This window comes from Castanea sativa, chromosome 8 (genome assembly GCF_040712315.1).
Source record: "Castanea sativa cultivar Marrone di Chiusa Pesio chromosome 8, ASM4071231v1".
NCBI lineage: Eukaryota > Viridiplantae > Streptophyta > Magnoliopsida > Fagales > Fagaceae > Castanea > Castanea sativa.
In genome coordinates this window covers 44,251,150-44,274,309 of record NC_134020.1, presented here as the reverse complement: position 1 = coordinate 44,274,309, position 23,160 = coordinate 44,251,150, and the positions used below count along the sequence as shown (strand labels likewise).

Genomic DNA, 23,160 nt, shown 5'->3' with positions numbered 1-23,160 from the left:
TGCTCGCACACCATACCCGACCCAATTCGTTTACATTCGGATTCGATGCTTTTCATATCTCTCATCTGGTAACCAAACCAAACCCTTCCATTATCTCACAAACTAACAACCCTCTTTTCAAACAATTTTGCAAAATACTACTCTTTTGGTTGGAATTTGAAATTGTTGATGTCAAGTTTTGAATGGAACTCAACATTATTGATGTCGAGTTTTGACTAGAACTCAACATTAGTAATATCAAGTTCTATGCATTTTTTAAGTGGAATTAAAGTTCAAAATATAGAAAAATAAAAATTTAGTAAAATTCACATAGAATTCTATCTAAATCTTGACATCAATAACGTCAAATTTCAAAACAATAGTATTTTACTACATAGTTTAAAAATAGAGCTAAATGGATCGATATGTATGAAATTGTTTAATAAAAACCATTTTATCGGTAATCATATGAAAGTAATATTATATCAACAATTTTGTTGCCTCATGAATGCTCTCAAATCCAACAAATCACATGACATGAGTCCCTGTTTATAACTTTTTGAGGTGAGTATATGATTTTGGCACCTTCTAATTGGGTACCTGAATGGACTTTCAAAGTATGAATGCTGCATTTTTTATTTATGTCATTGTCGTCACAGCTGTGCTCAAAAAAAAAAAAGAGCAAAGCTGCTCAACAATTAGGTGGGAAACACAAAGACGAAACAATTGTTCGGACTACAAAATAAGTATATATGTATATGCGTCTCTGATTTTGCATCAATTATCACCTCACGCAACAATATTAATTTAATCCATATCTATATATTATTAAAAATTGAAGTGTAGCATTTAATATTGTTATGCTCATGTTAAGCCACGTCAGCAGCCATGTTATTATCAAATTTTTTTCCAATTTTTTATACAATTTTTAAACATTTAAAGTGAATTAAATACTTTGTTGTATTACAATCAAAATATCATATTTAATTTATCTTATTATTAACTATTCTTATTTATTATTAAATTTTCAATTCCATTTTAGCTTTTTATATCTCCACTACTCTTTACCTTAAAACTATCTACAAATACAATCAACTTAATACATGATTATCATAGTTTTTTTAGTGATGTTTGTGGTATGCTTTTATGTTATAACTTCTTTTTTTTCCTTTGTGTACATTGACGAAGTCACTCCATATCTCTCTTTCATTTTCAAGTGTGAAAAATCTTCACAAATTGGTCCCCATAAGAGGATATAAAGGGTAGTTGGATAATAGAGATGCTAGAGAAATTTTAAACTTTATGAAGTGTTTTATTATGGTATTTGTTAATAAGTCATTTTAAAAAAATTGATATCACTTCTATATCTATATATTACTAAAAGCTTAAGCGTAGCATTTAATGTTGCTACGTTCACATTAAGCCACGTCAGCAGCCATGTCATTACAATTTTTTTTCCAATTTTTTATACAATTTTTAAACATTTAAAGTGAATTAAATACTCTATTATCTTACAATCAAAATATCGTATTTAATTTATCTTATTATTAACTACTCTTATTTATTATTAAATTTTCAATTCCATTTTAGCTTTTCATATCCCCACTAATTTCTACCTTAAAACTATTTGCAAATACAATCAACTTAATACTTGATTATCATGGTTTTTTTTAGTAAAGTTTGTAGTGTACTTTTATGTTATAACTTCTTCTTCTTTTCCTTTGTGTACGTTGACGGAGTCACTCTTGGACAATGAGAGACATACCCATCAGAAAATTAAATATTTTACCTTTTTGTTTTGGTTTTTTTTTTAATTTAAATTTGTATCTCAACATAACGATTTGATTTTCTACTTTGCGTTTGTTGTTGTTTTAAGTCAATATGGGTGTGTGATGATTCTTGTAAGTCAAATTGCAAGTTAAAAGCAACTTGAAGATAAAGCAACATAAATATATGGTTGTAAGGAGGATGGAGGGGATAAGCAAATTGTGGAGGTTACCTTACCTCTCTCCATATCTCTCTTTCATTTTCAAGTGTGAAAATTCTTCACAAATTGGTCCCCATAAAATGATATAAAGGGTAGTTGGATAATAGAGATGCTAGAGAAATTTTAAACTTTATGAAGTGTTTTATTAAGGTATTTGTTAATAAATTATTTTTTAAAAAAATTGATATCACTGTTAGGATGTGTGCCTTTAAATCCTATTGTATGATACTATGTATTTTATTATTTATGACATTATGTATGACTTAATGTTGTGTTTAATAAAAAAAAATTATTATTATCTAAAATAATGATAACATGAATATTGAGACGTTATCATATAGTCCATGAGATGCATTGTATGTGATTTGTGTGATTTAGTCACAGAAGATGTAAATCACAAGTTCCTTGTAAACTCAAAATGTAGTTTGTAGTCGGTGATGAACATTGGGCATTTCATCTGTGAAGACTATAACATATCAACTAAAATAATTTGTCTTGATCATGGAAATAGAGATTTCTAGTTGGTATGTTGATATATTTTAAGAGTTAAAATATATTGAACTGGACTATGAGAGATTTATTATTCTTCCAACAACTTTCAAATGAACAATAAACTCACGACTTATATTTGCATGAACTCTTAATCCTAAGAGAATAATGGACTTAATCATGATGTGTAGGTTACTTTGATATATCGGTAATGAGATCTAGAGTAACGGTCAAAACCTCAGTATGTTGAGCAACTACATTTAGTGTTGATAGAACATATATTCTCAACATGGAATTCATTATCTCTTAACGGAGATACAAAATATTTCCTTGAGATAAGTTTAATGGGATTGTTATTCAAGAGTTAGGTCTAACCACTTTAGTAAGGAGCTACTAAAGTATATATATTTATGGAATTGGATTTCATAAATATATAATGAATAATTTTAAATGATTAAACTGGGTACTCAAAGATAAGATGTAGTAATTTACAAAGTGGCAGTCTACATTCATAATTTTGTGTTACTACGAATGTTTTCATGAAGGGGTTGCATGTACAATAAAGTATTGGGATATAATTTATAAATAAGACCCAGAGTGCAACTATATTTATATAGTAGTATTAAATATAATTAATAGTAACTTTAGACTTGTCAAGAGTTGACAGAAAAGCCCAAGGCCCATTGGAGCTAGTGTCGTATTGATCCATTTTGGTCCCACTCTAAACCATACAATTAAGCCTAATTGGAAAGGCCTAAAAGGCCAGTCCAATTAGATAATCAGTTAGACACAAAGGGAGAAACATACAAAATTTTCTGTAGAGAATTTTGTAAGAACTATTATGAAGTGGTGCAAAAAGTGTTAGACACTTTTTGACATTCTCCCTTTGGAACTGATTGAGAGACCACACATCTTGGGCATTAGTGGAATTGGAGTGAAGATTGAAAGTGTTCTCAAGTACTTCTGATCTTCGGTTTTGAAATTCACCGCTCCAAGGTACACTCTCTTGTTCGCAAATTCTAAAACTTATATAGTACAATGTTAACATTTATGAATGAAGTAGATCCGTTATTTTTCCGCTGCGCACATGCATATTTCCATCAATCACTTTTATATCTATATATTATTACTAAAAGTTGAAGTGTAGCATTTAATGTTACTATACTCACGTTAAGCCACGTCAGCAGCCATGTCATTATCATTTTTTTTCCAATTTTTTATACAATTTTTAAACATTTAAAGTCAATTAAATACTTGTTATATTACAATCAAAATATCATATGTAATTTATCTTATTACTAACTATTCTTATTTATTATTTAATTTTCAATTCCATTTTAGTTTTTCATATCCCCACTACTCTCTACCTTAAAACTATTTGCAAATACAATCAACTTAATACATGATTATCATGGTTTTTTTTGTGAAGTTTGTGGTGTACTTTTATGTTATAACTTCTTTTTTTTCCTTTGTGTACATTGACGGAGTCACTCTTGGACAATGAGAGACATACCCATCAAAAAATTAAATATTTTACCTTTTTGTTTTGTTTTTTTTTTTTTTTTTAATTTGAATCTCAACGTAACGATTTGATTTTCTACTTTGCGTTTGTTGTTGTTGTAAGTCAATATGGGTGTGTGATGATTCTTGTAAGTCAAATGGCAAGTTAAAAGCAACTTGAATATAAAGCAGCATAAATATATGGTTGTAAAGAGGATGGAGGGTATAAGGAAATTGTGGAGGTTACCTTACCTCTCTCCATATCTCTCTTTCATTTTCAAGTGTGAAAATTCTTCACAAATTGGTCCCCATAAAAGGATATAAAGGGTAGTTGGATAATAGAGATGCTAGAGAAATTTTAAACTTTATGAAGTGTTTTATTAAGGTATCTGTTAATAATTAAGCCATTTAAAAAAATTGATATCACTTCTATATCTATATATCACTAAAAGCTGAAGCGTAGCATTTAATGTTGTAATTCTCACGTTAAGCCACGTTAACAGCCATGTTAGCAGCCATGCCATTATCATTTTTTTATACATTTTTTAAACATTTAAAGTGAATTAAATACTCTATTATATTACAATCAAAATGTCATATTTAATTTATCTTATTATTAACTATTCTTATTTATTATTAAATTGTCAATTCCATTTTAGGTTTTCATATCCCCACTACTCTCACCTTAACTTTCTTCAACCTTTCTCATTCCATTTTAACTTTTCATATCCCCACTACTCTCAATATTACTATTAATCTATCTTTTTATCTTCCTTTATTTTTTACTCTTCTTATTCTTATCCTCATAGTATAAAATTGTCATTCCCTCTCTTATTCCATGCATAATTTCTATATTTCCACACACAAAAGCCTCTCTCTCTCTCTCTCTCTCTCTCTCTCTCTATATATATATATATATATATATATATTTCTTTTTCTTCAGTTTTTGGTATATATATATTTTATTTTAGTGTAACAAGTTGACCATCAAAACATATTGATGCAATATTGAGAGCTCCACCCAATGCATCACAGAAATCAGTCTTAAACTACTAGAAATCGATCAGTTTGCTAAAATTGGAATTGACCGATAATCCATCTTGATACAATTTAGTTTTGTGTTTTATGTTATTATTTTTTTTATTCTCATTGGTTTTTAAATGTTAATAATATGGTCTTTATTGCTATATGTAAGGACCAAAAACGCATAAACTTCGCTGTTTGTTTATTCACTAAAGGTCCCCATACAATACATTTGGTAGAGAGGGTTCAACAACAAAAAGTCCTCCTCCTGTAGTGTCCTGACTCTTATTTATATCATTTGTTCCTTTCATCGTGGCCTTACACCTCACAATCTACTATGTTTTTCCCTCTGACACCTGTCTGTCGGTAATGGAGCAGAGTTCTAACTTTGCGTTCAGCACTGTTCAGGTCATATCCACATTAATGCAACGGATTGAGTTGGTATCCTCCAATTAATGCGGCCAGAATGGTTGTTGCCAGGCATTTAATGCAACCCTCTAAATCAGCCTGCCACCTTCGGATATTTGTAACCCTTATGTCAGCAGTGCCCATGCCACATCATCTTCGGGTATCCCCAGGTAACTTCCCTTACTCCTTTACTTCATCTTGCTTAATGCATGTCGGCCTTCCTTTCCTCGGGTCTTCGGGTTCTTGGGTCCTTGGAACCTCACACTATACATTTCATTTTTATTACATAGCATAACTAAAATAATATGGTCTTTATTGCTATACATTTCATTTTTACTATTTTTCTTCTCATCTTATTTTATTCAACATTTAACTTTAGCAACATCCTCCATATCATAATTATTTATAATCTGTCTCTATTTTTTAAAAAATTAAACATATAAAATTTTTTAAAATTCATTAAATAAAAATTGTTCTTATAAAGTCTTCCCATGAAATGTTACAATGCATCAATGGAAAAATGAAATACAAAACAAATATCAATTTAGAAACACTTAATAAAAAAAAAGAATAAAAAAAATTTCTTATAAAGTAGTCCCATAAAACATTACAATGCATCAACAGAAAAAGAGAATACAAAACACATGCTATTTTAGAAACACTAAATTTTTATAATAATAATAATAATAATAATAATAATAATAATAATATCAAACCAAACATATCATAAAATAAACTAATAGTTATGGATATACTAACTTCATGGTAGCAAAATGGAATAAAATTGAAATTAAAATAAACATTACAATACGCATATTTAGTACATTAGAATTATCATCAAATTTGGGAAACAATAGGATGTTAACATAACAAAGAGAGAGAGAGAGAGAGAGAGAGAGAGAGAGAGAGAGATTAGCAAAAGAAATCAAACGTCAATTAAATAAATTAATTAGTAACCGTTAATTAGAAAACAAAGGGGCTAACGGCTAAAAGAGTAAAAAATTAATTAAAGATGAACTTACAAACGTTATCATAAACTTTACAATGCAAATAAATAAATCGTTAAATTCACTTAATTAAATCATATAATCAACAATTAATTACAATAGTACAAAATTTAAAATTGGAACTAATCAAATTCTAATCTAGAAAATCATATTTATTATCAAAACTAAAAGGAAGACGTTCTTCAGTAATAATAGAAATATATAAGAAATAAAGATGAAAATTTTCAAAATCATTTTTTTGACATTTCATTTAACATTATTTATAAATAATAAAATATTAAAAAAATCCTTAAATGCTTATATTCTTCACACACCACGACTTTTTTTTTTTTTTTTACAAGATAGAATTCTACTCTAGCCTAATCTAAGTATACGTGTGTGTGAAATGAGATCATGAAAAAACTAATTAGCCACTATTATTATGGAATAAATGTCTTTTTTAATGCATCTAAGAAAATGAAATGAATAGAGTTTACTTATTAAGGTATATGTAAAGATTCACGTTAAAAAAATATTTAAAGGTTTTTTTTTGAAAAAAAAAAGTATATGTAAGGTTTTTATTAACTTAAAAGACAATGGAAAACCAATTTTTAATTACTACAACCATCGCTACTCTTTAAATCACACACAACACTATATCTAATTACATAAACTACAGAGTTAGGCTATTTTAGATATACACCACCATAATCAACTTATAAATTACAACCCCAATCAATCATAAAATTACACAATCAAAGCTTGAACATGTAACATGAATTACCCTCTGAATTATTGCTTGGAATTTTTACAATTATTGAAAGAAAATTGCCAAATTTAATTTTTAGAAAACATCAAGACAAGGTGAATTTTAATTTTTTTTAACTTCCATAGAAAAAAATATTACCCACATTATTTCAACCCTTATGGAAAATAAGGTTAACATGTAGCATGGAAAATGTGTTTAATAGACTTAGAGATGTAAAAATTAGTCAATCGACTATGGTAGAATTAAGGTTTCAAATTTTAAATAAAACAATTCTATAATAATAATATAAAAAAAATGCTACGTGCACAATATTTTTACAACATTTTCACAACAAATCATAGGTGGTTAGTTATTATTCATTCAAATTTGAACTTAATACTAAGATTACTTTTTTGCCCCAACAATAACAACTAGTAACAACCTGTCACTTAGAATATGTTGTAAATATATCATTTCTCAAAAAATTATCTTGTGATAAATATGATTATGAAATACATTACTTTTCATTAAATTAGTTCAAATTACAAAATAATAATAATAATAATGAGACCACATTACAAAATAATCACGCGCAACGCGCGGGTCTGCGACTAGTATACATGAAAGACTACTACTTTTTAAGTGAAGGTTTTCCTCCTTCCTAGCTGTCGATCCAAGATTCCATAGCATCTATATAATGTCTCAATATATAATTTTTTGCTCAATTTAATGTCTCAAACTCTCAATCTCTTTTTTTTTTAAAAACTCTTTATTGCTTACCTGGGATGTATTGAAAAACAGTTGAGGAAAACTAGAATCAAATGGAGAAAGAGATGAAAGTCCTTAGCAACCAAAACCAGGAGGAAAAAGAAGCAGATTTTCATGCTATCAGAATCGTGGAGGGGGAAAGCAATTGGTCAACTTTGATGGAAAAGAAACGCAAGCAAAAGCCAAGGCTTCTAAGGAAATCAGCAGGTAATATTTCTTGTTGCATATTTAGAGTCCCTCAAAGTCTTGTGGAAATCAATAAGAAAGCCTACCAACCAGATATAATTTCAATTGGCCCCTACCACCATGGAAAAGATCACCTCAAGATGATCCAAGAGCACAAATGGAGATTTCTTGACACTCTAATTGCTCGAACCGAAAATCAAGGTGTATGCCTTGATGACTATTTCAAAGCCATAGCATCAAAAGAGGAAAGCATTAGAGAGTTTTATTCAGAGGCAATTGATCTCAACAGCAATGAATTTGTTGAGATGATGGTGCTTGATGGGTGTTTTATCGTTGAAATTTTATGCATAGTTGGAAAAATAGTACAGAATGATCCCAAAGATCCTATCTTTAACATGTTATGGGTGTTTCCTTTTCTCATGAGAGATCTTCTAAGGCTTGAGAATCAAATTCCATTCTTTGTTCTTCAAACTTTGTTTGATATGTATATGACAGCTTTAGATAAAGAAGGTCCTTCCTTGGCACAGCTTGCCTTGGATTCATTCGACTATGTCATAGAAAGACCAACTGAAGTGCTACAGAGGTATTACAATGTTAAAGCAGTTCATTTGCTTGATTTATTTCGCTTAAGTTTCATACCCCAGTCTAATGGCTCAAATGAAAAAAATTATTTGCACGGTGGAATGAAAGATTCTGTCTCTACAACCATCCCATCAGCTCAGAGGCTTCATGTAGCAGGTATTAAATTCAAGCCAAGGAAGAGTGACAGCGTCAGCTTGTTAGACATTAAATTTGATAATGGGGTGCTAGAAATTCCACCCTTAGCTATAGATGACTCTATCAGTTCATTTTTTCTCAATTGTGTAGCTTTTGAACAATGTTACAGTGATTGCTCAAAACACATAACGAGTTACACTACATTCATGTCTTTCCTCATCAATAAACCAAGTGATGTTGGGTTTCTAAGTGATCAAAATGTTATCGAGAACGATTTTGGAACAGACAAGGAAGTTGTTCGTTTCTTTAGTAACATTAGCAAAGACGTGACCTTTGATTTCCAACAAAGCTATTTGTTCAAGTTGTTTGAGGATGTGAATGAGCATTGTAGGAACCAATGGCATGTAAGATGGGCGGAATTCAAATACACCTATTTTAATACTCCTTGGTCTTTCATATCAGCCTTAGCAGCCACATTGCTGCTAGTCCTCACCATGATTCAGGCTTTCTTCGCTATCTATGCATATGTCCTTCCCCCTCCCCCTCCCCCTCATTGATGTTTTTCTCTTACATCATTTCAAGACTTTTTTTTCTCTCTCTCTGTGTGTCACTTTGGTTTTCATCTCTTGTACTTCTGCTCCTTTATATATACTTGCCTATAGTCCTTCACATCATCCCAACTCAAATAAACTTATGTAATTCTACAAACCAGGAAAGATGTCCTTTAGCTTCAACCCACCAACTACAGCTGTCTAAGACATCATGCCGTCCCATCTCATCCTAACATGTATGAGTTTCCTTCAACCACAGAAGAGATCTTATGGTTTGATTTTGTGACATCAACTTGTATTTTTGATGTGGAGGTCAAAGGTCATTGTGGGTTTTGTGAGAGTTGTGATTGAATATGGGTCTTTGATTATTTGAGGTTTTTCTTGTAGAGTTTTTGTGTTGGGTTTACAATGATGTGTGACTGGTTTTTTGCCAAAAGGGTGAAATTGCAAAGAACCTTTTATGGACTTTTGGAGTTTTAATTTGATGGTTATGTCATTGTGGCAACATATATATTGTTTTGTCAACCTTCATCCCTTATTCCATTTTTTTTTTTGGCATAAATGCACTTTTAATCCCTACATTTTGGGGTTTTTTCTATTTTGATCCCTACATTTTATTTCTACCACTTTTAGTCCTTAAACCAATTAACACGTGACGTTTAAGTCCTTACCGTCACCCAACTAACAAAAAATGCTGATGTGGCTAACGACAGAGTAAATTAATAATTAAAAAATATATTTTGGCATTAAAAATTACCACGTCAGCGTTTAAATTAATTTTAATTAAATAAAAAAATTAGAAACAAAATTATTCCGTATGCATCAAAATCAAAACTCACTAACAAACCCTAAATTTTTTCATACAAATTAAGATCTATCGCAACTAAAACTAACCCAGCTACCCATATGGCAAACCCAGTACAGTTGCAACCTAGATCCGGTTTTCATGCTATCACAGCACTCTTGGGTTTGGATCTAATTGTGGTGGTGCGGTGCTCGCTCCGTTAGATTTGCACAGATGAGAGAAACCAAACAATAGGAGAAAAGAAAAAAAAATGAAGTGGAGGATTTTTGTGGTTTAGGTCGAAGATTGAAGGTTAGAAAAAATTAGATCTTTGTTGATTTGTGTGATTTGTTCAACCGCTTCGACAGTGTCGACGAAGAGAGAGAGTTCGACACACTACCGCCACTGGGTTTGATCGGATCTGGGTTTAGAGCTTCTTCGCCTCTCTCACGCAAAGTGAAGCCAATACAATCTCTGTGATTTGTTCAAGCGCTTTGACGACGTCGACGAAGAGGGAGAGTTCAACACGCCGCCGCCACTGGGTTTGATCGGATCTGGGTTTAGAGCTTCTCCGCCTCTCTCACACAAAGCGAAGCTGATACGATCTCTGTGATTTGTTCAAGCGCTTAGATGGCGTCAACGAAGCTTTTGCGATCAGTGTGGGTTTGTTGGTCTGATCGGTGTGGGTTTGTTGCTGGTCTGATCAGTGTGGGTTTAGAGCTTCTCCGCCTCTCTCACTCAAAGCGAAGCCAATACGATCTCTGTGATTTGTTCAAGCGCTTCGACGGCGTCAACGAAGCTTTTCCGATCGGTGTGGGTTTGTTGGTCTAATCGATGTGGGTTGTTGTTGGTCTGATCGGTGTGGGTTTGTTGTTGTTGGTTTGGGTGTGGATCGGTCTAATCTATTTTGTTGTTGTTGATGTTCTTGTTCTTGATTCTGGGTTTATTGTTCATGTTCTTAATTCTGGGTTTGTTGTTTGTTGTTCGTTGTTGATATTCATTCTGGGTTTGTTGTTCGTTGTTCGTTGTTCATGTTCATGTTCAATTTTTTGTTTTTAATTTTTTTATTTAATTAAAATTAATTTAAATGCTGATGTGGCAATTTTTTAATGTCAAAATAGATTTTTTTAATTATTATTTTACTGTGCCGTTAGTCACGTCAGCATTTTCTATTAGTTGGGTGACGGTAAGGACTTAAATGTCATGCATTAATTGGTTTAGAGACTAAAAGTGGTAAAAATAAAATGTAGGGACCAAAATAGAAAAAACCCCAAAATGTAGGAACTAAAAGTGCATTTACGCCTTTTTTTTTTACATATTCTTCGTTGTTCTTTTCTATTTTTTACCTTTTCTTTGATAGTAATGTATTGTATTGCACTTGCACATGCATTAAGCTATTTTATATGAAATTTATAAACATGTGAGATCTTTTAGAAGTTTTTCTTTATGATAGTAGAACATGATCTTTTGGGAGCTTGCTTCAATTTTCGCAATAGGACATGATCGTGTTTTGTGCTTTTAATTCTTATAAAGTATATTGTTCCTCTAAATTTTATTTTGTTAATTTAAAAGGCAAATTTTCTAAAATTAGTATAGCAAATCCAACCAATAGTCGGAAACCACTTCTAGGGATAAATTTTTTTTTATAAATATTAATTAAGACGATTAAGGTTCAAAATTTTTTATAAATTTTATAAATATTCCAATTGCTTTCTTTCCTATATTCAAGTTCTCCCTATTCAGAATCAATGGTTCCTCGGTTCCTCCCTTTCTTTTTTGTGACTTTAATATAATTTTTTAAACACATGGCAGCATTTTATTGGTCAGGGAACTACTAGACACTATTAACATGGCCCTCCAATTGTACTGGATAATTTCTCCCACAATTGAAAGTTACTTTCTTACCTCACAAGAAATGGGAAAATATACTAATTAATGGGTAATTATTGAATACTCTTGAAATACCATAAATGCGTATTCCCTCCTTTCACATAATTGTGGGTCTCACTAATTAAATTATAATAAGACCCACAATTTATGTAAAATGAGAGAGTACATATTTATGGTACTCTCAAAGTATTCACTAATTTTCCCTGATTAATAGTTTCTGAGTTACTAAGGTTTGAAAAGCGAATCAATTAGCATTGATTTTGCCAACTCATAAGATGTATATGATGCATCTCTGAAATATACAGAGATTAAAATATTAAAAGATTATTTGATTGGGGGATAAGTATTGCCGAATGTTTTGAACCTTATAAATGAACCTTGAACCCAATTGTTGCCTCCTTTAAGTAAAGAAATTTCAGCTCTTGGCCAAATAACCAAAACATAATTAGCCCCATGAACATCATTCACCCAATAAATATATTCAAATGTACTCTATGAGAAGCAGGAATGAATCCAACACCTTAGTTAATGAAGAAAAAATTTAAAAAATTTCACCATTTGTGAAAGCCAGCACCAAGTGCCAAAATATAACTTCCCAACATCTAACATTTTTCTTTTATTAGATTGACGATACCTTTGGAACATCCACTGGGAAGCTATGAATTTCATCCATCCAAGGGTTCTTCTCCTTTGCTGGGTCTATGGTCCTTAGAGCCTTCCAAACAGCACTGTTACACTTAAACCCTGAACCGAAAGCAATTTGCCATGTCCTATCTCCCTTTTTCATTCTCCCCTTTGCTTCTGTATAAGCCAATTCATCCCATAGAGAACTGCTTGATGTTTTGCCAAATCGGTGAAGTGTTATTCTTGACGGCTCCATATGCCAATCAGATAGTTGCAAGTTCTTCTCCAGTTCATCCAAAACAGCCCTTCCTCCCGCATGAATGCAGAAATGCTCAAAAGCTAGTTTGAAATCTGGAATATAAGGCTTGACCTTCATCTTGAATAGTTTTTTCCCAATCAATGTGGCAAAGAATAGCAGCTGCTCTGACATTGGAAGAACAAGAGGCCCCAAAGTGGTGATGTTGGTCTTTAGAGCATTACCAGCAACTGCCATAAGATCCTTTGACAAAGTAACACCAACTTTCCCAGTGGAGTCTTATTCTTGGGTGATACAGCCAAAGCACTTGTCATCTGCACCCTTGTGGGTACAGACGGCATGTACCAATTGGTATTTGGATCTTCTTCTATCGGAGCTTTTGTTAGAAAGCAGTATTGCTGCTCCTCCCTTTCAGAATAAGCAATTCGAAATGAGCTTTGATCTGTCATTTCCAAAATACCAATTCAATGTGATATTCTCCATGCTGACAACCAATGCATAGGAGTTGGGATAGACCTGAAGAAGATCTTTAGCAAGTGCAATTGAAATAAGACCTGCACTGCAACCCATCCCACCTAAATTGTAGCTAACTATGTTTCCCCGAAGCTTGTAGTGATTGATAATCATGGCAGAAAGAGATGGGGTTGGATTGAACAAGCTGTAATTCACAACCAAAATGCCATTGTCTTTGGTCTTGACAGCAGTCTTGGCAAAAAGCTCATCAATAGCACCATACATCACATCCTCAGCTTCTTTTCTAGCTTCTTTCATGGATAGATTTGGAGGAATATTTAAAACAGCCTCTGGCAGGTAAGTAGAATCACCAAGGCCAGATCTCTCGAGGATCTTGCGCTGGAACGCAAGATTCTCCTCTGTAAATGTACCAGTCAACCGAGATTGATCAACAAACATCCTTCTAGTGCATTTTTGAGACTCTTCAGGCTTATAGCAGGAGAAATTGACAAGGTATACAGGACTAGGACGAGTGACAAAGTACACGGTGGACAAGAAAACAAGGAGAGCTGAGCATATGATCACAGAGATTAGATTGTATTGGAGATGCTCCCAAAGATCATAAAGATCTTGTAATGAAAATGTCAAGAGCTGCACGGCAATTATGAATACAAGAGGGGTGATGAAGACATACATTCCATGGGTGATGAGGTGATGGTAACCAAGCTTCACATATTTTAGTTTAACAGATTTGTTGAAATCAGGGAGGTTTCGTGATGTTGATGGCGAGATCAAGGGGGTGTTTGGTTTAGGCTCTGTCATTTTTTCCTATTAAATATTCAACAATTGGGTGAGATTAAATACCAGGAAAAGAAAATTCATAATTACAATCAATTCAATGCTCACATTATGAACATCCCAAAAGAAGATCAGAATTATACAAAGAAAGTTCCAAGACACTTGATCAGTCTTTCAATGGTAAATTTGAACAGAAATGGTAGTCAAAATTTTGAATTTAGGGTTCTAAACGAGTTGCTAATAAGTGGGTCCTCTCTTAGAAATCTAAATTTACAAAATTAAAATACATAATTTCTTGTTTTTTTAATCATTTTTATTATTGCAAAATCCATCATTTCAAAATTGAAATGCATAATCAAACTAAGCTATCGATCATCAATCCCAAATCAGAATTCTACCTCAAAAAATAGATTTTGCACGCATCTATTGAAACCAAAAGCAGAAAAAGACGTAACAAAATAAACCCAAATCAAAATTCCCATCAAAGACCAGAATTTCAACAATCTGAACAAGTTAATAGCAAAAAAAAAAAACTCCAAAAAAATTAAACTAAAATTTCATGCATACAAGGATAGAAATAGCAAAATCAAACAAAACCCATGTAGAAAAAACTGACCTTTAAGGCCAAATCCCACCAGACAAAAAAGAAATATTTACGATACCCTCAGAAAGAGAGAGAGAGATTAATGCCAAAAGAAGAAGATAATGCCAAAAGAAAAGCCATTGATAGTTAGAATTTTATTACAAGCCGTTAGAGGAAAGCCGCGAAGCCAACGGGTTTTTTTTTTCTTTTAATCTTTAAGGCGGCGTTATCTGGTTTTGATTATTATCGGAGAGAAATGTCGCAACAGCAAGTTGTTATTCCTGATTATGAGCTGGTAAAAACGCAAATTAAATTATGGATTAAATTATAACTAATAATAATTTGTTATACAAAATTTAGATACGGTATGATATTTTTTACATATTCTTTTTAAAATTCAATCGTGATTTTTTTTCTCATGAGATAGAAATATATCTTTAGTACTGCTACGTGACTGAATTTTAAAAAGATAACTTTAGAAACAGTATTTAAGTACTGTACATAAATTTTATCCACAACTTATCAATAATGATTTGTTATAAAAGTATTGTAAAAATATTATAAAATGTATCCGGTCCTTGCGGAAAAACACACGACCATGCTTTGCGTTGCTTTGCCAGCTGCCAAATTAATACTATCACCCATGTTGTTAGGCAAAGTCTAGAAACACAACAGATTTGATGTTTGTTGATATAGTAGAAAATTAATGTGAGTGGTAAACCCAAAAGGAACTAGTAATTTTTTAAAATTTGAGATTGAAATCTACTCTAATCTAATTTATATGTACGTGTGTACAAATTTATAACCTAACTTGTATAAAAAAAATGTTATCAAATTTTTTATTTACAAAGCATTGCTTATGTAACTACATTTTCTACATTTTTTTTTCTCCATAAAAAAAAAGGAAAAAGAAAAAAAAAATATATATTCTATATTTCTTTTTCTTTTTTTGATAAACATATATTCTACATTTCTATGTTTGGCAGCTTAGAAGTATTTTTCATTTGAAAAAATAATAATAATAATCCCAGTGCTCTAACTGAAGTGTGTTTGGCATCTCTAGTCAAATTCGAGAAGAAAAAATAAATGTTTTGAATAATGTATTTTACTTCATTCTATAATTTTTTTATAAAAAATTTTAAAAAAAAAAAATCTCTCACATTCACTCTTTTAATTTTCTTTTTCCTCTCAACATTCTATTTCTTTTCCGCTCTTCTTCCAAATATCTCTCTCTCTCCTGGCTTCATGATAATGTATCTTCAAATATACCTTGATATGAAAATCACAGAGTCACTATTAGCTCTCGGGGTGCAAGTGTGTCCTCGATCGACGCTTATGTGGGTTGGGCCTATCCAATTCTGATAGTTTTTTTAATTATTTTTTTCGTCCAGAACAATGTGTCTATTGTTGTGTACTTTTCTCTAGAACAGTGCAAATATTCACCTTAAACACATTTGACCTTGAACAGTTGTCATTCTGTCTATAAATATTTTGTCACTCATTCTGTCATTCATTTCGGTTACTTTTTCCATTTCATCTTTTCATGCATTAGAGTCTGTCAAAGAGAGAAAAAACATAGTTTTTTTTAATGATCTAGAGGGACTATGTACTACTAGACATTAGACATTATGTGTGTTTTGATAAAAATTATTTTTGTCAACTTATCTTACTATTTAATTTATTTTTGCTACTATTTATTATCTCACTGCATTTTTTGGTACTATTTATGGATCTCATATTACTATTTCAACTAATTTTTATATTTATCTATAGTGCTATTAGCAAAAAATTTTCAGTTTTAACAAAATAAATAGATCCTAAACAGACCCTGTGCCCTCTGATTCTTCTAAAAAAAAAAAAAAGACTATGCCCTTTGATGATGTACATAACCGTTGAATTGCATTAAATAACATTGCCAACAAATATATATATAATTTAAATTAGAATTCTAATTTTGTGCCATGTGTCTATATTTATGTGAAAACAACACCATAATTATTCTTCTAATTGTTATCTGAAATTGGATTCCAATTTTTCTCCATTAATCTAAATTTATGTAACAACCACATATAATTATCCTTACAGTGTACGTTCTCATTAAATTATAGTGTTTCCGAGGTGTCAAAATATTTGATGCGAAAATTACATTACTGTGAAATTGTCAATTTCGAGGGGTCAAATTCGAATGCGTCAAAAGATGAAACTTAAAAGTGAAGGATGAGAAATTGAGAGATCACCGAGAGTTTATAAACTACTAATGCATGGACCTATTGAGAGACAGCTAAAAGAGTATAAATTTTGGTGGGATTGTATTTGTGGGTGTTTTTCCTTTGGTTGCCTTTTCACTTTGGAATTGAAATTTTTTTATTTTTTGCAATAATTACTTTTTTAGTTATAATCTATTTCACTTTCCAATAGTATTGTCAACATCTTTAAAATACTTTGGTTTGATATTGCAGGGACATTCTCACAACTTTGGAGATTAGCACCTCTCTCGTGGCTCATCAAATATGTACTGAGTAACCTGCTTCACAGCAAGCATAAAGCATTATAGTAAACTAGTAAGTTACCCGTGCGATGCACGGATAATGTTGTAATATTTTATGTAAGATAGTTTTAGAAAATGTTGTATAATTATTATAGTATAATTGTTATAGAAATTTATTAATAATGAGTTCATCATTAAAAACAACAATTATAAATTGCACACACATATCTATTATAATTATTCAATTGAAGTAATGAGGAAAAAAAAACTTTGGAGGAATATGATAGAATAAAATTTGATATAAAATGTGTCTTTCTCTTTCTCATTAATTCTAAAACAAAATACACATCTTAAACATCCACAGTTAATCACATCATTTACAAAACTCACAAATCCACAACATCCGACATTAACATAAAAATCGTAATTGTCGTTGTTACTCAATATAAAATGCAAGTCCATGTTCCTTGGTTGTAGCCAACTTATACGGGTTAGGATTAGATGAGACACAATGTTAGAGCTAGGTAGGTGTAGTTGAAAGATTGAAGGAAAATGACATTGTTTTTTGTCTGTGTGTATTTGACGTAGGATGTCATGAAAGGTTATAGTAGGTATATATAAAGGGGTAGAAGTGCAAGAAGTAAAAATAATGAATTAAAATGCAAATTAAAGAGTGTTGTGTGTATGCGTAAGGAATGAAAAGTCTTGAAACATTGAACCAAATAATACAAAGAATATTTATTTTTTAATTAGAAAACTCTTGAAACATTGAATCAAATAATAAAAAAAATCAATATTTATGGCCTGTTTGGATGGAGGGGGGAAGGAGGGAGAGTGGAGGAGAGTAGAGTAAATTTGGCTAAAAATAAGCTAATTTTGTGCTAAATCTACTCTATTATACTCTACTCCCCCTCCATTCCCCTCAATTCAAACGGACCATTAATTTATTCTTATCTTGGATGTGGTACAATTGAGAAAATATCAATTCTCTTTACATAGAATACACCACTTCGCAAAACTTCATGCTTTCTCATATGAGGTCTCTTTCAAATATTTTATAAGAAATTATCTTATAACTCATTGGATTCATCAATACTATTATTCTTAGTTACAATAGTCATAGTTTATGTACGAAATTTGCCAATATAAGTGTAAAATAATAGACAAACCAAATCTTATTATCATTAAAAACCAAATCTACTAAGTTTGCTAGTAAAAGTGTAAAAATCTATGGACTTTGTAGAGATTTAAAAATCCCAAACACCCATTCTCATCACAAGCAAACCAAATCCTAACCAACCAGCAAAAGGATATTAGTCACAAACTATCGATATTGACATATGATAGTTGATGAAGAACATAAAAATGAAAGATATAAAAGAAAAGCTTGACTTCAAAGGGAAAATTCAATTGTGATGATACTTAGGCAATTTTGGTGAAAGAGTGAGAGAGAATAATTGGACTTTGATATGCTTGAACTTCTCGCTATTGCCCTTGTTATGGGATTTCATAAGTCACTTCCTTTTATATATATATATATATATATATATATATATATATATATATATATATATATACATGCCTATTCTTTTGACTGTAATTCAACAAAACACCCAACACGGCTAAATTGTAAACTATATATTAGATTTAGGGTATGGACAATGGGATTTACGAAAATTCTAATGCAAAATTTTATTGAAAGTAGTTACTTTTTTCTTTTCTTATAATTTTTTTTTTAAATATATATATCATAAACCAAAGCCCTTAAGGCATTCGTTAACTTTTCTCTTACATTAATATCAACACAACAAAACCCTAACCATGTGTTGTTTTTTTTTTTTTTTCTTCAATGACCAATTCCTTGTTGGTTTTATATAGATAAATTTTATATCATAAATAAATTTAGTTCATATTTGATAAACTATTGTATTTGTGTTTCCTCTTACTTACCCAAGAATGCAACGCCTTCTCCGAAAAGGGAAAAAAGAACAATATTTTAAACCCTTGCCATGTTTGAATTTAGTCACATTTAGAGCACTATCTAGCCTACACAAGCAAAATGTTAAGTTATAAAACTGTGAGTAATAAAAACAATGTTTTTGAATCACCACTATAGCATACTTGTGATTAATCATGCAAAGCTAGCAATGGCATTGACAAACTAAAAATTTTAGAAAGGGAAAAAAATAAATATAAAAAGGAGAAACTTAAAAAGAAGATAGAAGTGATGGTAAGAGGGCATTCTATTACTACGAATTAGTCCTTACAGATGAGAATTAGACTTTAACAATATTAGCAATACAATCAGGCACATCCTAAAACCAAATGGAAGGACTACCCAGAAACAATGCAACCTTGTTTGCCATTCGGTGTGCAGCCTTGTTAACTTCACACCTGACGTGCTTAGACTTCCATGCTCGTAAATATAATGCGGCGTGCTTTGCATCATCATTGAGACTGCTGAGAGCATTTTATAACCGTGGAAGTGGAAGAGTTTAGAGAACTAAAAAAACGTTTTAGAATTCTAAATAGCCTATGGAATTAATGGGGAAGTGGAAGAGTTGAGAGAAACATAGAGTAGCAGTGTTAAATGATGAGATGGAAGTAAAAAAAATAAAAAATAAAACTGAATGGCTAAATCAAAGAAGGGTGCCACTTGGCAGGACCTCATGCTCTCTCAGTTGAGGTCTCTGCTTTTATATATATATTGATTGATTAGTATCATAGAAAATAGTGCCCACTCCTCATGCATTCAATTGTTCTTCTTCCGCGTGTTCACAAAAAATAAAAATAAATAAAAGGTATTTATAGTTGAGTTCTTAACTAACGTCTCCTATCCATGTATAAGAACCGTGTTTTGAAGCATATTTGAATGCCAAATGATTGTTGAAATGTCTGGTAGAAAATCTAATAGCTTATGTGCAAATAAATATTAGCTACTACACACTGTCAAACCATTTGGACTAACCTTATAACAATTCATTATTATTGTCTCTTTTACTACCCACAAACTTTTGTGCTTAGAGCTTTAACATAATATGTGATTCATATCTGATTATTTCAAGAATTCCATTAACTCCAAACACACAACATGGTCAAAATATAAGCTATTTTGATAAGAATCTACCCAAGAGTGAGTAGATTCTATGAGAATTCGAGGCAACTGACCTCCAAGAATGAGAAATAAGGTTTAAAGAGAATAGAGAAGATTAGGAGGGATAATGTTGCTTATTTCATTCAATGGTCCTTACAATCACCACTCTAGCAAACCACTTATATCCGGTTTTCTTGAGTATTCAAAGCTATTCCAAGTAAAGCCATATATGTTGCATTCTAACAACCTATCTTACTAACTGATGGCAACTAATAGATGTTAACAGTTTCCGTGGTAAAAGACTAACAATTCCTTAACTCTAATGCAGCGGCTTAGGACAGCTATGGCAGCAAGTCAACTTCAGCAGCAACATCACAGGTGTTGCTTGATGACTCTTAACATATTCTATATTATTAAGTAATAAAATAGCTTACTATATTTTAATATAATCCATTACTCCTTTTTTTTTTACCTATTGTTTAGTAATTGAGAAAATGAAGGAAAATAAGCTAAGATAAAATTCTAGAGTTTTAAATGTTTCTCAACTATGTATAATACAAAAAATCAAATTACAAGGTTTTTGGAAATAATTCTCCATATTGGAATGACTATCATTGATATTTACTTATAGCTGTACAAGTAGGATTATACCAGGTACAAGGAAAGTTTTGATGCACGGGTTAACTATGATCTGTCATGATTTATTATTACATAATATTCTCCTTGAGTTTGGCAATGATTTTCTATGTTCTGGTTTTTACCAGAATGAGACTAATGTTCAGGATTTATGATGGCTGAACCAATGCTCATGGTTGGTGGCGATAATGCTCAAATTAAGTTGCTACATAACTGGTGTTGGTGCTGCTGCTGCTGGAGGCTAAAGTAGCTGCATAATTGATGGTGTAATTGTTGGAGGCGTGATGGATGCTTTGATTGATTTGGTATGTCATTATATAAACTCATAAATTAAGATTGATAGTATTTATTTCTCATTCAGGAGTAGGATCAAGAAAATAGCTCAGATTGTTATTTACTTTAAGATTTAATAATCAATTGATGCATTATTTGCAAATTTCATCCAAAATGAGAACCTTGAAGGCTTGAAGCCAAATACATCTTGAGCTAGGAAATGGTAAAGGTATGTCTGACTTAACTAAAATTTACCTTCAGTTGGTACTGACTTTCACCTTGAGTAATTTTTCGAATTTTCTTTCTCCTAAATTTTTATTCCATAATCATAGCCCTTTAGTTGTTTGGATTTGTTGACTGTTAGATGACCCTTTAGAACTAAGAGACTAAATATGATTGAAGAATGTAATCATCTAAATATGCACCATGTAACAAAAAATAGGATTTGATTTATAAACCTGCATTCTAGAAGTGGTTTGGTAGACATACTTTGACTAAAACCAAACGGTTCACATCAATATCTGGTTTGTTTTCATGATTTCAATTCAGCCTAAAACATACTTATGATATCCATATCTGTTTACAATAAGAATAAGTACGTTTTTTAAGCATGAATGATTTCCTAGGGCATGTCATGTTTGTGATGAATATATTTTTAAAGCCATATCAAATGCTGTATGTACAGATGGATGTTGAAGTGTAGCTATTGGAAAAGGTTGCTGATCTTTTAGTTCTTTTAATAGTTTGTGTTTGGTTTGATTGAATAGGGATGGCCAAAGAAATTTTTGTGGTTTTCTTTCCAAAAATTGTTGAAACATAGTGATGCATGTAATTTTGGAATAATTACTAGCAAAAACGTTTTGTCTTTGTTATGGAACAATTTCGTTAATACAAAATTCTTTTCTTTTATTTCTTAAAAAATGTTCATGAATATTCTTTCAAATGATTTATAAAGACCAATGGACTTAAGTGACTTCATAAGTCATCTATTCAAGATGTCAATTGTGGTAAATATATATTCATCGTATTTTTTTTTATCTTTTAATTGTGGCATTATTATTTGGTATGTTTTTTCAATTGGTGGCATAGATTTCAAGCTTATGATGATGATCGAGCAGGTGGTAAATACAACAACTTCAAGCCTAAATCTTGATAGCTTAGATAGTTTTCTTTTAGCCTTTTCTTTAGTTAGCTTTACATACAAATTAGATTTTCGCTATTGTTTTTTTCTTTGAACTAATGAGCATATATTTTTTTATGTTGTTTTTATTCTAATATTTTATATGCGAAGATCTTGGACATAACAAATTGTAATTGAGCAAAACGATCTCATGCACCTATCTCTATTCAATTTAGGAGATACTATTGGACCAATTTATTCCTTTATTTTGTATTGTATTTAGTAGAATTTCATGGACAATGATTGTGAATTGATATTGTATATGTAGTATCTAATAGTGATTTTTTAAATTATATATGTAATAGCATTGTACCAAGAAACTTGGTATAACCAATATCATGAAAATTGCAAAGAAAAACCATTTTAATATCTCCAAATATCCTAGATGAACTAATATTCTATATGTTTAATAACTCAAGCTAACATTAATAGTGCCACTACAACTTACGCGTGGGTTACATACTAGTTAAAAAATGAATGATTGAGGCATTCTTTTTGCTTGAATAACGCAATAATTAAAGATTTGTAAATATTAAATGACAAAGTACATGTCAAGATAATCTAGTTAAAACAAAGTAAAAGACATATAGGGTAAACTAGATATTTGGTTCTGGTTCCTATCTTTTACACCATATTTCAATTTGATCTCTAATCTTTCAATTGTGTCAATTTGGTCTCTAACCTTTTAATGTTGTGTCAATTTAGCCTCTACCGTTATATATTAAATGAAAATTACTAACATGGCAAACGACCAAAATA

At 31.1% G+C, this 23,160-nt stretch overlaps 1 protein-coding gene and 1 pseudogene across 1 annotated transcript; one reads left to right on the top strand and one right to left on the bottom strand.

Moving 5' to 3' along the window:
- The first annotated feature begins 7,941 nt into the window (after window positions 1-7,941).
- On the top strand, window positions 7,942-9,348 carry LOC142606387 (UPF0481 protein At3g47200-like). Its single transcript, XM_075777749.1, has one exon. The coding sequence runs from the start codon at window positions 7,942-7,944 to the stop codon at window positions 9,346-9,348; it is 1,407 nt and encodes a 468-aa protein (XP_075633864.1).
- A 3,050-nt stretch (window positions 9,349-12,398) lies between these two features.
- On the bottom strand, window positions 12,399-14,918 carry LOC142607009 (3-ketoacyl-CoA synthase 11-like; annotated as a pseudogene).
- Between the last annotated feature and the right edge of the window lie 8,242 nt (window positions 14,919-23,160).

What these genes read in the sequence shown, in the direction of transcription:
- LOC142606387 (XM_075777749.1), top strand. Translation starts at nt 7,942, where the DNA reads ATGGAGAAAGAGATGAAAGTCCTTAGCAACCAAAACCAGGAGGAAAAA.